Raw genomic sequence first — 15,326 nt, 5'->3', positions numbered from 1 at the left:
ATGCCTCAGGGCAGGTTAGAGCCACGTCCTCCTCCCTCCCGCCGCTCCCACCTCTCCTCAGCTGGAGTCTGCGTCGCTCTGACTCGAGTCCAGCCGGCGACTCTCTGCTCCGACGGCTTACAACACCGGCCTCTGAACTCAGACTGTCATGAATAATAAAGTCTGCGTCGGACTGGCGTGACTCGCTTTACTCCGCCGAGATGTGAGAAGATTGCTTTAGGATCGCGCCATCCCGAGCACTGCTGGAGCGTTTGATAGTGAAGCGTGGAGGCAGGTTTTGCTTTAGATTAACTGGACTGGACTGGTTTCACATGCTAAACGGGGTCAGAGTGTTGAGACATATAAAGTATTCTAACGCGCTTCAAATGCAAACCGATGAAATCTAGAAAAGCTTCATGTTCACACGGCAACATTTTGAAAACGATGTCTGTTTACATGGCAGCAACAATGTCGTTAGTATGCTTCAGGAATAGTCTGCTTGGTTTGGGCAGTGTGAAAGCTCCCCCGGTCTTTGGTCCACCTGAAGACGTGTCTCTGAGTTCACTTGCAAGTGAACTAACGTCCGGACCACAAACTGTGAAAGTGCCAGGGACTATCCAGTGGACTAAGAGAGAAGAGGCGACGTAGCGCACAGGGCATTCTGGGTAGCGAACCAGCAAAGCTAACAGGTCGAATCTGAAGAAGCATACACAAAGAAAACGTTGGAAAATATCTTGTGGGCAGTGAAGTAGTGAGGAAGGACTAGTGAGGAAGGACTAGTGAGGAAGGAGCTCGATAATATCTGGTTTGAAGACTATGTATTGCGGTTGCTTGAGGCTATCCTTTAGCCACAGGCTAATTAGCCCCTTTAGTCCCCACTGGGACTTCCACTTTCGGTCCAGACCAATCAAGCTGGGTTTCTACTTCATCATGCTTTTCTTCCTCTCTGGTCAGTGTTTGATAGTGCTCCCAAACAAACAGCTGTTGTGATCGCGTGACAGTGTGAAAGCAAACCCAACCAAATGAAGGTGTCAAAATGTCAAAAAGTTCTCTCTGTTAGGAAACTGAAGCACTAACTTGACCTACGATAGCAATTTTCCCTGATGACGCAGAAAAATGCTTGTACACACAATTAATACCTTTGGCAGGAACGTAAGTGGAAAGTATGATGGGGACAAATTGTAGAGTAATAGTGCCATAATACCCATTAAACCTAAACATTCTAGTTTTTCTTTGTTGTGGCCCACGTCATACTTGCTGAAAGGATTTTCCCACTTTAGCCATTTTACACGTCGTCGCTATTTTAGCCTCTTTAGCTATTCATAGAGAGATTTCACTTTGAAGTGGGTGAGGTTAAGATTTTCAGGAGAAGTTAACCTTAAAAACCTTAGAAATTTCAACCTCTTGCCCTGTGTAACGTTTGCGAATGCAAAGATCCCATAGCACTCGGTGTGCGTTGCCTGTGTTGTGTATCTGAAGAAGATTACAGAGCACTACCGCATGTCCTTCACCCCTTCAGTCAGGATGTTAATCAGACTTTGATGTGTGAATTCACAGCACAGCCATCCAGAATATTTGATAGATTTAACGGATTCACACACAGGATGTGAACAGCGAAGGGACGGGGAAGGAGCTGCTGTCTTTTTACACTCCGTCTCCATTAACTACAAGATTTCTTTTAAATATATATATAAAAAAAAGATAAAAAAAATCGACTGTTTGCGTCAGCGGGGGTCCAAGAGTGCGGTGTGGCATTATCTAGCTCTTCCCCATCATTATACAGCCTGTGATTACCGCTGAGCCAAAGTCTTGTTTGCAGTGGGAGTCTAAAGACTTCTCTAATATTTCCTTCGCGCGCTGCTTGTGGTCCCACTCATTGGCTGCCAATCATCCGGAGCGTAGTCTGGAAAATCACCTTATATAACGAAAAGTTTGATAGAGATCCCCAGCAGCGTCTTTAAAATGAAACGCATTAAAGGAAAGACTGTGATTGTACGCGAAATAACTCGGCTGGTCTGGATCAAACCGCTCCTCTCAACCTTCTCTTATTCCTTAACAAACTCTAATCTGCATGGTTTGTCACCAGGTCGGCTCTCGAACAGCAGGAGGTTTCTGAGAGGACACACTGAGGCGAAGCCTTTGAGGATTTAATAGCTTGGAGCGCCGAGAGAAAGCAGCTTATGGGGTGTTGAGAAAGTGGAGAATGTGCCAAGTGTGTAAAGATAGTGATTTCCCGCAGACAGCAGTCCAATGGATGGAGGACGTTTAAAGGGGAGGGAGCCGGCGATTGTAATTGTCAGTGTTTGTTGTTTCTCAACATCGCCGTAATTTGACGTGAGCCTCGCTGGCCTGCTCAGTGGGAGCTCCGTGGTGGCGGCGGGAGCCGCAGTGCTTCGCCGAACCGCCGGAGGCCATCTTGCATCTCCGGCGTTGTGTTATTCCTCATGACAACAAGCAGCTTTCGCGCTGAAACGCCTTCGGGTGAAAACACTGAGAACGAGTGGATGACTCAGATATTATTCTGCATGTTGTTAACATATCTCAGGCAAGGACAAATAATTAAGAAGTGAGTCAACTTGGAAGGTATATTGAAGGCTGATATAGCTAAATCTTACATGTTACAGAGTTCCACTGATGAATAGGAAGTTGTTAAAGATGGATGAAGTAACCATCTGTTGGGAGAAGATTTCAATGATCCAATTCGAAGCTGGAAATAAAATCAAGTTGGTGCTCCACGTCCTGTTTACGTGAGGATTTCTTGTAAACTCAGTTGACTTTTGTTGCATTTCGGCATTTCGACTCCCTAAGATCAGCCTCCAGAGTTCCTTGAGTTTTTGGTGTCTGTTTACGCGACAACAGTTTTCGGAGCCACGTGTGAGGAAAGCTTGCAGGTTCTGAACAGGTGTATGTGATCATACTGATACTGAGGTCGTTTTGGAGCTCCTGGTCGTCCTCGCTCCTCTATTTCAGGCCAGGATTTGCTCACGTAAAGTTTTTCAGTTATTCACACGAGAAGTGCAGCATCCTGGTTTTGTGTGGGGAGAACTATGACACCACACCACAGCTGCAAACAGGAATAAAACGGCACATCTTTCGTGCCTACAGATGATCAGACAGACGCGTCAACATTCTCTCTCCGCACAAAGACTTCTGGATCGTGAGCGCCCGACTGCGTGAACCTGTCAAGATGAAACATTTACCCAGCATCCTCTCCCTCCCGCTGCGGGCCTGTTCGACTCTCCTCCCCCTTTAACAAAAAGCGGCACGCAAATTCAGCCGAGACGCGAGTTAGAAATGCACTTTTATCTCATCCGAGCTCCATTTACTATGAGAGCAGCCCAGTTTTAATCAGGTTTCGGGGTTTATGCCCCCCTCCTGTTCTGCTTGCGTGTTTACTTCACTGCGGTCTGATAGCTAATCTGTTTGAATGTCTCATCTCTGCCACACTGGGTTTCATGTCTTATATAACTGCTTTCTCTCTCCCAACGGGTGCTTTCTGTTGCACAAAGAAATGAGCTGAATCTCATCCAACTTTGCATCACCACTGCTGTGTCACTGAATGTGTCGTGCTTTCCACCCCCCCACCCCCCGCCCTGCGTAACTTCATCTTATGCAAATCAGGTGCGACAGATTCATTCAGAAGTCAGTGCAGAATGCCCTTTTCAGCATCAGCTCGTGTTTGACAGCTTCGGAAATGTGTTTTTCTATCCCTGTCTTTTCACTCGACGTTCAATGTTTATTTACCTTGAACATGATTTAAAAAAAAAAAAAAAAAAGGTCATATTTTTAAAATCCGCCGCCACAAAATCCTGCGCCGACATACAGCAGGCTAATAACTGATGATTGCCAGAACTAAAACTCTCAAGAATAATCACCATAATCCAGACTAAAAATAACATCCTCTTGACCCCAAGCAAGAGGACTTGAAGAATGAATTAGATTAAGCTCTGAACAAACACAGCCTCCTATATTTTGTATTTCATGACGCGCAGAAGAAATCATGACATTTAAAACGACAGGAAAACTTGAAAATGTGTCAAAGTGGCTCAAATCAGGGTTTATTGGGGTTAAGGAAAAGTAGATAGGAAAGGAGAAAGGAGGGACTGTTCGGATGCACCCTGGGTTTGTTTGAGGGCAGATGAGACTCACCAGCTACTTTATTAGGTTCACCTGTTGCTTGTTAAAGCAAATGGATCATCAGCCAATCACATGGCAGCAACTCAGCGCTTTAAGGCCCCATGGTGAAGAGGAGCTGGAGTTCAGACGGAGCATGACAATGAAAAGTGGTTTGAGTGGCTGAGGTTCAGAAATGTTGATTAGAAATGATGAAAAAAAACAAAACATGAAATGTTTCACGTGAGTAAATTTACCAGAAAGGAGAAAAACACAAAACCCACATTCAGTTTCTGAGATTATGATTGTTTTGTATGATGTTTAAGACGTGATAATCCACAATCTCACTGAGGGTCTTTGACTTCCGTCCAAAACGTCAGAGTTTATTTTAGCTGCTTTTAGTCCATCGGAAGTGAAGTTATTCAGCTTTAGATATTTACCAGACCTGTTTTTGGAGGATTTTCCATTAAAATGGAAAATATCTTTTCATATCAGTGAATATGAAGTTATGAATTAAGGCCCCTTCATACTCCCAATCCGTGTGCTGCGTATGCGTTTAGCTTGTAACCTCACTACTGTATAGTCCCGCAGCTCGTTAAAATGTCGGCGGGCGGGCTTACGTGATGCACCTGAACGCTTCACTCGGCTCCTGCGGTTAAAACCGAACCATCATGGCGGCTCAGACGCGAACGTTCTGTTTTTATTAATGAAACAGTTCAGCGGAATGTATTTCTGAAAACATTGGAAGCGAGAAATAAGCTGTGCCGTTGAAAACTTAAAACGCTGCTTCACAGATGTGTGCCTGCCGTGAGGGGGTGTGGCCTGCGAGTTCGACGGCTTCTTCACGGAGTATGACCTTGGCGTCACAGCCGGACTTTTCGTCTTGTTCTTATGGGGGTGTGCAGAGGAAAAGACCTTTCCCTTGTTTAAAATAAGTACGAAACACTGCAAATTCCCAATAAATCCACTATAACACCCCCACGCAAATAAAAAAAAAAAAATCCCCAATAGAAAATGGCAAAATCCAGAAAAAAAACCCATGTTACAAAATCCTGAAAACACAAAATTTCACAGACTTCTGTCGGTCCAATCGGCGATGAGTGTGTCATTGGCAGCGCGTCCCATCAGTGACGACCCGAGTGACGACCTTTTCCATCGTGTCTGTGAATTTCGGGGTGTTTTGGGGCGTTTATGTTTTCCACCTCCAGGCCACCGTAGCAGACTGAAGAGATTTGTTTTTGCGTCTGCGTTGGTTCACTCCGGCTCCGCCTTTGTAGAACAATTCTCATTCTATGAGCGTTGCCGTTCATATCGCTGTGCTCATGTTTCGATTATCAGTGTTTTCATTGAGGTGAGATGATGAGACTTTCCGTTTCCTCTGCAGGACTTCCGGCGTTCTTCCCCCCCACTTCCTCTGGCCTGACCGACCCACCAGCCCGTCGCCATGAACTATCTCCGCCGGCGCCTGTCGGACAGCAGCTTTGTGGCCAACCTCCCCAACGGCTACATGATGGATCTGCAGAGGCCGACCCCTCCGGGCTCGTCCACTTCCTCTCCAGCCTCCCCGGCCACAGAGAGGCGACAGCCGCCCAGCATCCCCATCCAGAGCCAGACTCAGGGTTCGGGATCCGGATCCGGATCCGGTTCGGGCCTGGGCTCGGCTGCAGGCTCGGCACCTGGGAGCTTCCTCAGCTCGTTCTCCAGCGTGGTGAAGAGCGCACAGATGGCCCAGAACGTCGCCGCCGCTGCACACGCCAAGTCGGCTGCGGCAACAGCCGCCGAAGGCGCCTCTGCAGGGAGCAGTCAGCCCGCGAAGCCTCTGATCCGCAAGCCCAAGATCCTGCTGGTGGTTGATGATCAGCACACAGACTGGTGAGTGGAAGACGTTGCTCCTAGTATGAGTAGTGAAAGTTATGAAACTATGAATACAAAGGCTGAAACACAGAATGCTGACGCAGCAGGAAAGACAGTGGTGAAGCTGAATTGTCAATGTGCTACTATTCTAAAACGGTTGAAACGTTCAATGGAGTTCACTTATGCTCAGTTTGGGGTTCAGGTCTTGCTCAAGGACACTTTGACTTATGAACGGACGTCTAACCTGCAACCTCCTGAGCTCCATCAACTGAGCCACAGCCACCTCGTGTCTTTTAATCACATTGGGTTGTTTAGGTTCACAAATAGAATTAATTGCATCGTCGGGCAACCACGCAGCAGTCGTCACATTATAATTAAAACGGCTTTGCAGAGTGCGTCTCATTGAAATGGTAAAACATTACGACGCCATTCAAAAGTTGGGAGAACTCCCGGATAAACAAACGGGTGAAAACTGCATCTAGAAGTTGCGTGGGGATCAAAACGAGCCTGAGAATTACAAGAAACCGTCCAGTCATCTTCAGGGTCGCAGGCGCTGGAGCCAGTCCTTCAGTTATGATCAGACGTGAAGCTGCTGATGCAATGGATGATTCATGTAGAGTGGCAAAGAGGGAGGCTGGTGGAACTTGTGTCTTATTGTTCAATAATCCCAGCATGAGGGGCATCAAATTTAGCTCCAGTTTCACACTTGTTTTATCACTTCTGAAAAGACTGAGACATCATCCTGTAGAGTTTGAATGTCCTTGACTTTCGCGGGTTTCGCAGCCTCCCGAGCCAGAATCGACACCATCGTCATGCCAACGGGAGGAAAGTCCCTTTTTGCTGTGGGGATGAGTGAAAAGTAAACGAGCTCTAATGAGAGGACGTGGGTTCGTCTGGCGGCAGCTGCACGCGCACGAATGCGAGGGGCTGATATTAGCCTCCGCTCACCGCGGAGCGATTGATTTCCAGTGCCGCTGCAGTCGGGACGCGCTGCAGCCAGTTTATCATGTTTGTCTCCCGGATCGATAAACCGCTCTTCCATTTCATGAATTGTTATTTCTGTTGCCTGACATTTGCTGGTAGATCGACCTCGCCGAGGCTGTTATTAGCCTTTAGAAGCCCTTTTGAATTTATCTACAGAATTGGAGGCAATCATTACAGGCGGAGGCCGCCGTCTCAAAATGACGCTGACAGCTGAGTCAAAAGAGCCAAGATTGCTCAGTTCTCTGTAATCCGGCAGGCTGAAATCCCGAAAGGACTCGTTCTTCTTCACACCCCGGTGTTTCTGAAATAAGTCGTCGCGGGATCATGACTCCTCCGAGGGGTCTGGGCTCACTCAGAGGGAACGTGCTCGCTCTCGACGGGACTGAAGGAGGTTTTACTTATTTACATCGGGGTGTCTGCAGCCTCAAGGACCTAAAGAGCCGTTTCTCTCACTTTACATCAAATACTAAACTTCTGGAGCTACAAAACACGTTTATGAACATTTGTTATTCCCGTTTTAACGGTTAAAGTCCCCTCAAGAGGTTCCAAAGGTACAATTTAGACTTTTAGTACATTTATAGCTATTTCAATTAGTCTTTCTTTGTGTTTGCTTGTGCACACTTTCAGCGTTGCGTTCAAAAGATTTTTTTTTTATATTCTATTATGTTTTTGGCAATTTCATGTATTTCTGCTATTTTTTTCCTTTAACATTTTTGAAGTCGTTCTATTTAATCACTTTTAGCATTTTTACATTTTATTAGACGGCACAAAAGTTAATTTGAGACTAACAATGTATGCGATATATAGAAATTATTAACATGCATTAAAAATATAAATCTTCACTGCAGAGGGGCTTTATTGTGTTTTTAATATTCACCTACAGCGTAATGAAAATGTAGAGAGCAGACTGAGATTTTAAAACTTAAAAAAAAAAAAAAATGTTTTCCATTCCCCTTCTCTTCTCTAAGCGGTTCTCCACAGGGTGTCACTGCAGCCTCAGTGAGTCCCTGCTCACAATCAAGTCTCTGGATGTTTGACTGTTTCTGTGTGAGAGAAGTGAGAGCTTTGCTCCAGCAGATGGAGATCTCTGATCGGCTGTGGATTCCCTCCGCTGCGCCACACTTTGTAGCTTTGGCATTTAAAGAGGCGCGATATTTCATCTGTGTGCAGATCTGCTCCTCATCTGTCTTGGCCTTCTTGCTGCTTATGAATAAAAATGGTATATCTATGTATTTACTTTATATTATGATATGAGTGGATTAATACTGCAAGTGTGTATAAAGTGAAATATAGCATATGCTTGAATAATTCATGATCCTCTCATGAATGATTAATATATTTTGATGTGTATATACAATTAGATGTGCTAAATACTAATAATTAAAAGCCTCTGAATGAAACCAATACGAGAAAAATATTTGTATAGGCTTTACAATACCCAAAGTGTTTTTACATTTACAAAATGTCACATTGCAAACAAAGAAACTGAATAAAAAGAACGGCTCATAAATGTCGATTTAAAAGGAGCTGTCAGTCTAACTTTGCGTGTTCTCATCGTGACTCAGGGTTCAGGTACAGCTAAGGCAGCAGCTGAACACGTAATGCTGACTCAGTCACACATAAAACCTGTAGAGGTAAATATTTGGCTGCTGCTTGGACGACGTGTGTGTGTGTGTGTGCGCGCGAGAGTGTTTGTTCAAGACGCTACAAAACAAACGGGATGTTCTGAATGTTGGATGCAAGTCTGTGTTTAGTCTTAAAACTAAATCTGTTTTGGCGTTTCCATTAATCAACATCGATTATCAGTCGGGCAGCAGCTGAACTCGTGACTGATGGATTCACTTTACTCTGCTAATGAGGAGTCGCAAAACACTGAAACTGGCCCCAATGCTAAAAAAAAATTTACTTGAAAGACTAAAACAAAATAAAAGAGCCAAAAAAAAACTAACAAAGTAATTAAAACTGAAAAAAAAATAGAAATGAACTAGAACACAGTCAATAAAAAGCTAAAACGGCTACGATATCCTGCACAGCAAGATTCTAATGTTATCTAGTTCCAGATGAATTTTCTTCATTGAGAAGTGGTTAAAATGTCTTCCTCAGTTGTAGCTGGGGATTACAGACGAAATATGACGACAGCCTCATTTCCAACTCTATATTCCGCTCAACGATGACATATTGTTTCGACTGTTGGCGTCACATTATGAGTTCAAATGCAGTCGCTTTTTAAAATTCACCACACTGCAAGTTGGACACCAAGAAAAGCAGCAGATGGAACCAGTGTAGTTTATCTGCTGGATTTTGCTTCTCGACAAGCTTCTTCTTGAAGTTTGGCTGTGATGTCAGACGGGTTGCTCATCAGTTTGATCGGTCTTCCTGACCGGTAGCGTGTCCGTCCATCCCTCCCTCCCCGGGGCTGAATCTGCTCCTGGGGGCATTCCAGCGGAGAGGCTGGGGTCTCTGGGGAAACCCTGCTCTGCCCTGACAGGCTTGGCCTCCAGCAATGACTGATGCACAATAGCAGTACACAGGACTGCGAGCATCACTGCAACCACCAACAATCCCTTCCCTTTCTGTCTCCATGTCTCTCCCTCTATTGGAGGGTGAGGCGGAACGCCGTTTGCCAAGTAGCCGTCAGTCTGTTTGCTCTGGGTTCAGAATGATTTGAGCATCTGATTGCTCAATACGTCCCAGCTCGGGCGAAGAACTCCCTCCTCCGTGTACGTCGGACTCCGGGACCCACCGGTTTGCCCCGAGCCGTGTGAAGAAGGTTTTAATTTCATGTTTTGTCTAGAGCAGAAGCGGAGAGCCCACACACTGGCAAGAAGAGGCTTAACATCCTCGCGGCATTTGTTAATCCAGGCTGCGTCTCACGTAGAGGGCAAAAGTTGAGAAACGGAGTGCAATCGGTAGCAGGCCAATGTTAGAAAGTTTTATAGTTTTAAAGAGATCGCAAAATATGGGACTGTGTGCCGGTATTTTGTACTGTCTTGTTCGGTCAAATTGAATCCTCATCTTTTCCTTCCCGCACCTCACGGGTTTGTTATGATTGTCAAACAGCAGTGAAAGTGACAGCTGGAGCTCAGCTGCTGTGAGAAATGAGACTTGCATTGAGATCCTGCTTCAAGAAACTCCCAACAAAAAGCCTTCTGCAAACACACCTTCGGCTCCTGAGACCATTTTGGCAAAAGCATTGGCTGTAATGAGGAGACTGACTTGCAAAGTTGCGTGGTATTCAGTCCTAAAACACCCAACAAAATGAGCAGAATACAAGCTCATTTGCTTGATATTTAAAGTAATACTTTGCATTGTTTCTAGTTGTACTACCATTGCTCCTAACCACACCTTACAGTGAGAGGATGTCTCTTTGTTTCATTCAACTTTGCTGTTTGCTCTGGTATGGTGAATAACAGTTCAGCTTTGCACATGAATTTAAAAAAAAAAAAAAAAAACACTTACCCACTAATAATATTACCACAACCAATGAAAATCTGATCAGACTTGATTAATCCCCTTGTGGAAATTCTTTTTTCCATATTTATCCATTCTATTTCTAGGATGAGGCAGGCCACATTAAAGCTGGTGGGGGTCACTTGCCCAGGGACCCACAGTGGTGATCCAACTCAACTCTAAACAATGTAGTACATATGCCAGGCCTATAGGTGGTGCTGTAACTCTGCCACAGAAATACACCAAAAATGGAGAAAACTTGCAAAAATCCTCGTATCTGAGGAGCCGAACATCTCGCCTTATTGAACCAAATATATTTGGGTTAGGATCCGTGGCTTGTGCAGCACGATCTGGAGCATGTCGTCCGCCATTTTTGTTGTTTTTAAGCGCCGCCGTGGAGAGGGTCGTGAGGACATCAGGTGTGATAAGTGGGGCGATGACGACATCGTTTTCAACAAATGTGCATCTTGCCCATCCAGACGCCAAAGCCGAGGCGGCGTTTTCAAATTTCTCCACCCTGGAACCTGTTTTCTAAAGAACCGCATTTTCGAGGGCTCCGCGCAAAAGACCATGCGGTTACATGAAGCGGCGCCATCGTGTGGACATAGCCGAAGCTCAGTTTCACCCCTCTCTTGTTGATATGATCGACTGGCCATCGTTAACATGCCTCACCATGTCCATAAGAATGTCCTTGTTCTGCTTAATAATGTTATACTTTCATAAAAATCTGTGACGTTTACATAAACAATCCGTTCAGCGCTGTCGATGGTGGATTGGACACAAATAGAAGCAGTCGTAGCTGTAAGGAGGAGCGATTGCTTTTAAACACATACGTGACTCAGACGCCTCCTATTAATGGTACACAATGGAAGGAACTTGTTCTCATGGTTAAAAAAAAAAAAAAGAGAGTGAGAGCGAGAGAGAAGGAATTCAGGCTCATGGTGTTTATGTAGTGGGTGTGTGCGCGATTGAGAGATGGAAAGCCCAGGCCTCTACTGCGGAGAGCCGACTGTTTACATTTGAACACATGTAAAACTCTTGTTCAGACCAGAGAGCCCGGCGGATCGTAAATTAAACCCATCGCCCAAACGTGACGACACGTTTTGTGATACCTTGAAACGCATACCAGTCATTTCCAGCCTGCAGGCTCCGGGCCTGACTGACGGCGGGGCATCGCCCCTCCAGTATGTAGGTCAGTCGCGCTGAAGATTCATGGCTTCCAAAATTACAGGGAATGAGACGGCGAGCGACCAACAGCTGGGAGACGTTAAGAACAAGACCCTCCTCGGCGACCATAATGAACGTTAATGAACGGACCGTAAAGGACAGATGTGGGCAGATGAAAAACAAAGGAGGGGTACAAGCTGAGGAGGAGGAGGAGGAGGAGGAACGAGGCTCCGTGATGAATCGTGTAAAAGGGAAATGTGTTTTCGAAAGTCCTGAACAGCCTGTCGCCGTACCCCGAGGCTTCGAGCGTGTCGCCTCGACCGTCCTCGCGGCTGCCCGAAGCCCTCGACAGATTACCAGCCTGCGAGGGGGTTGAGGGTTCAACGCCGAGTTCTTGTCTCAAAGACGACGAAACGGGCAGAATTTCACAGCTTTCAATTTCCTCGGTGACGACTTTTTGTTCTCCGCAGCCCACAATCCGTCACCGCTGCAACCATCCGGTCACGAAAAGTTACGATTGGCAGGCCTGCTCCCTTTTTAAACGGGCCCACGTGCATTTGTTGGATGGGCAGCAAAGATGAGTACGTGAAAGATTTGCTGATCAAACGGCTTTCCTTTTCCAGTTGTGCTCATGTCACAACTGAATTTTAGTATCACGGCCATAGATCGTGTATATAAAGAGATCTCGTGTTTTCACTTTGCCATATGGTGCATGTACTAACTATTTTGCTGTTTTCCGCAGATCATTTTAAAAGTGTCTCAAGTGTTCTCAAACTAATATGCAAAAGTGATGCATTTCAACATGAAACATGTAAACGGGGCCTAAATCTGTGGACCATCATGACTCCTGTGCTCAGAACGATCACACACTTAAAGGTTGTTTTTTATTCGACGCAACGTCACAGCACAAATGAGACAATACAACGGGGGCAGAGTTGAGATATTATGACTTTGCGTTTTGAGTCACAGGAAACAGTCTGGTTCCGACTGGAACAGCATGTTAGCGTCGCCAAACAGCCAATAAACAGGTTTTACTGCGTTGTGTGCACTTAAATTGGGCAAACAGTGAAATGCCGTCACGTCAACCTTCTGCTGAGGGTTTGCTACATACAAACGGACGTGTTAAAAAACAATCTTTATCTTGCCATCTTTGGATTCGGTTGACTTGGAGCCCTACAAGGTCAGATTCTGTAATCATGGAAAATGTGAGTCATTCTTTTTTTTTTTCCCCCACTTGCAAGGTATTCTGGAGGGTCAGTTGAAATTTAAGCTTCAAATAAGCGAAAAGAAGATATTTTAAGGTTGTCCTGCTCGGGAAGAATCCACATGTCGAAACACACTCACACACACACAGACACACACACACACACACACACGACCTGAAGAGAGAGACGAGTCGGCCCAATGCAACGTGGTTATTTTTACCCGTTTAATCTCATTTCGTGGCTGATTTGTTATGACTGCAACCTAAATAAAATGACGCTTGGGTGATTGAAAAGCATTCTTTTACCAAGTTTGTCCCTCTTTTCTCCGCAGGGCCAAGTATTTCCGGGGAAAGAAGCTGAACGGAGAGTACGAGATCCGAGTGGAGCAGGTACGGTAGTTTCTCTAAAGACTTTCTCTTCAATTAATTGTGAGAATTAACAGGTTCAAAGATTCCGAAATTGCCTGCAGTCTTGGGATTCCATCAGTTATGTGAGATTTATGAGAATCTAATCAATGATTTAACTATCAGGGAAACAACAAAGCGAGTGATCATCTATGCAATGCATTATATCAGAAAGTATGTAATACAATATGCACAGGGATGTATTTATATGTCTAGACTGGAGTATTTCCAGTGTGGATAGTTAGCGATACATGTGCATGTCGTTGAGACCGGGTCGGCCTTTGAAATGCAGTGGTGGGTTTTATGGGCGAAGGAAAACGGGAGAACAAGAAGCTTGAGCGCTGATTTTATAGCCCGTTTTCTCCGCTCTGCATGTTGCGGTCGCCAACGTCTTCTGGGACGAGGCGAAGGGAGTTTCGTCCGTCGGATCGGCTTCCGCGTGTACGACTCGTCGTTCGATTCCTCCGTCTCACCCTGCCCGTGTGCGGAAATGTACTTCCAAATTCAATGAGAGCAGGCAAAAAACACTGACCCCAAGATTGCAGCCAGTGGAGATTGAACCCCTTGTAAATGAAAGTGAAAAACCTCGAGAGTGCAGGTGGTAACAATGGACAATATAAGTGAAGCCCGTTTCCCATTTATTTGCACTGAGAAGCAGCTTAAATTTGCCGTTTTGTCATTCATTCTAAAAAATGTCATTGCACGGCAACATTTTTTATTTTTATTTTTTTTGTCTTGTGGCATCATGGTGGTTAAATCTCCCGTTCCCAACTCGAAGTTCAGCTCCTGCTTCAACTGACCTACTTGGACACTGTCCGGCTCCCAAGGTCTTTCCCAGAAAGCCCTCCGCATTGACGATAACAAATCAGCCGCTAATTGCCTTCAGCAGCCAGCCGGCTCTTCTTTGGCTGTTTTCGCACTTCGCTGGGAGCCCGGGGTCGGCGGGAAACCCGATCTCTGTGTGAAAAGTTGGCGACACGCTGCGGTGAACCCTCTTCGGGTGTGACAATAAAAGCCGGGAGGCCCAATCACACTTTCTCCTTAATTTCTGAAAATCCCGCCCTTGTTGGATTTCAACATCTTGTCAACTCAATAATATTGACACTTTTCTATATTGGCGCCGAATACTTAAGATTGTTTGGAATCCAGAGCAGCTCTCGGCAACAAATGCACGTCCATCATGCTCTCTGAAACTCTCCAAAGTGGTGCCGTCGAGCCCCCGAACCTTCGCCACTCCGGTCTGTCTCTCTTTCTGCCATATAAGGTCTCGTCTTCAGAGCCACCGCAGCACGTGATGCTGCGGAGAACCGGCCCGGTGCCAGCCTGTATGAAAGAGAACAAGGAAGAGAGAGCGGCTCGGATGGGCCATCTACCGCTAAGGCCCGCACTGCCACCTCCACCTTCGCCAGCCGCTGCCCTCTAAGCAGATTGAATTGTGGATTATTCCCTCTTATTTACATGGTCCACTTTGAAGTTACATTTGGCAGCCGCCCGAGGGCCCGTGTCCACCGGCTAACTCTTTAGATTTATTTTACCACTCGACAGATGCTGGTGGGAGCGCTGCTGGTGGGTTCTTTGTGCTTTTAAGTGACTAATAAAAACAGGCTTGAAGCCCCCCCTTTTTTTTTTTTTTTTTTTTGGCAACACGTGTTCAGTAGCAGTCGAAAGCGTTTTATGTGCTCAAAACCTCTGTGTGGTTTCATCAGAGTAACGGTACAATCTGTGGCTCGCCGATGAGATTTGTCATGTTGAACGTCACCGTCTTCAGGGCCAAACACGAAGAGATGTGTAATGCAGCGGACGTGCGTGCAGCTGGGAGTCGTCCAGACGTTTCTCTCACTCCGCCAGTTAATCCCGGGTGGGCCGAAAAGCAGAGTTAATGTGCCGTCACACCAGGTCAGGGCTTGTAGATCAGGAGCCCTCTCGCTCCCCTAAATCACGAGATTGAGAAAGATGTTGAAGGAAAGTGAGTTATGTTATGTTTCTTCTCTTCAATCCTCCTGACATTTTAACATGTTAACAGGAAGACTGTTTAAAGCTGTATTAGTGACTTTTGTAGTGAACCTCAGTACGACCAGAACCAAGTTATAGATTTTCAAAAGGGAGCATGTATACAGTAAATCCAGGGTCGTTATCCCAGCTGGCAGTGGGTGGGGACACGGGTTAAATC

General features: G+C 45.8%; 1 protein-coding gene across 1 annotated transcript in view; it reads left to right on the top strand.

The window, feature by feature from the left end:
• The window catches only part of syn3 (synapsin III), a 91,992-nt gene that overhangs the window by 4,976 nt on the left and 71,690 nt on the right, over positions 1-15,326 (top strand). Inside the window, exons 2-3 of the mRNA XM_080491806.1 lie at positions 5,477-5,964; positions 13,084-13,141. Coding sequence (XP_080347932.1) covers positions 5,537-5,964; positions 13,084-13,141 — 486 coding nt within the window. The 5' untranslated portion in view covers positions 5,477-5,536. The remainder of the gene's footprint in view (positions 1-5,476; positions 5,965-13,083; positions 13,142-15,326) is intronic.

This window comes from Lipophrys pholis (assembly GCF_963383615.2).
Source record: "Lipophrys pholis genome assembly, chromosome: 22".
Lineage (NCBI taxonomy): Eukaryota > Metazoa > Chordata > Actinopteri > Blenniiformes > Blenniidae > Lipophrys > Lipophrys pholis.
Note: the sequence above shows the minus strand (reverse complement) of the source record. Positions and strands in the feature narration are given on the sequence as shown.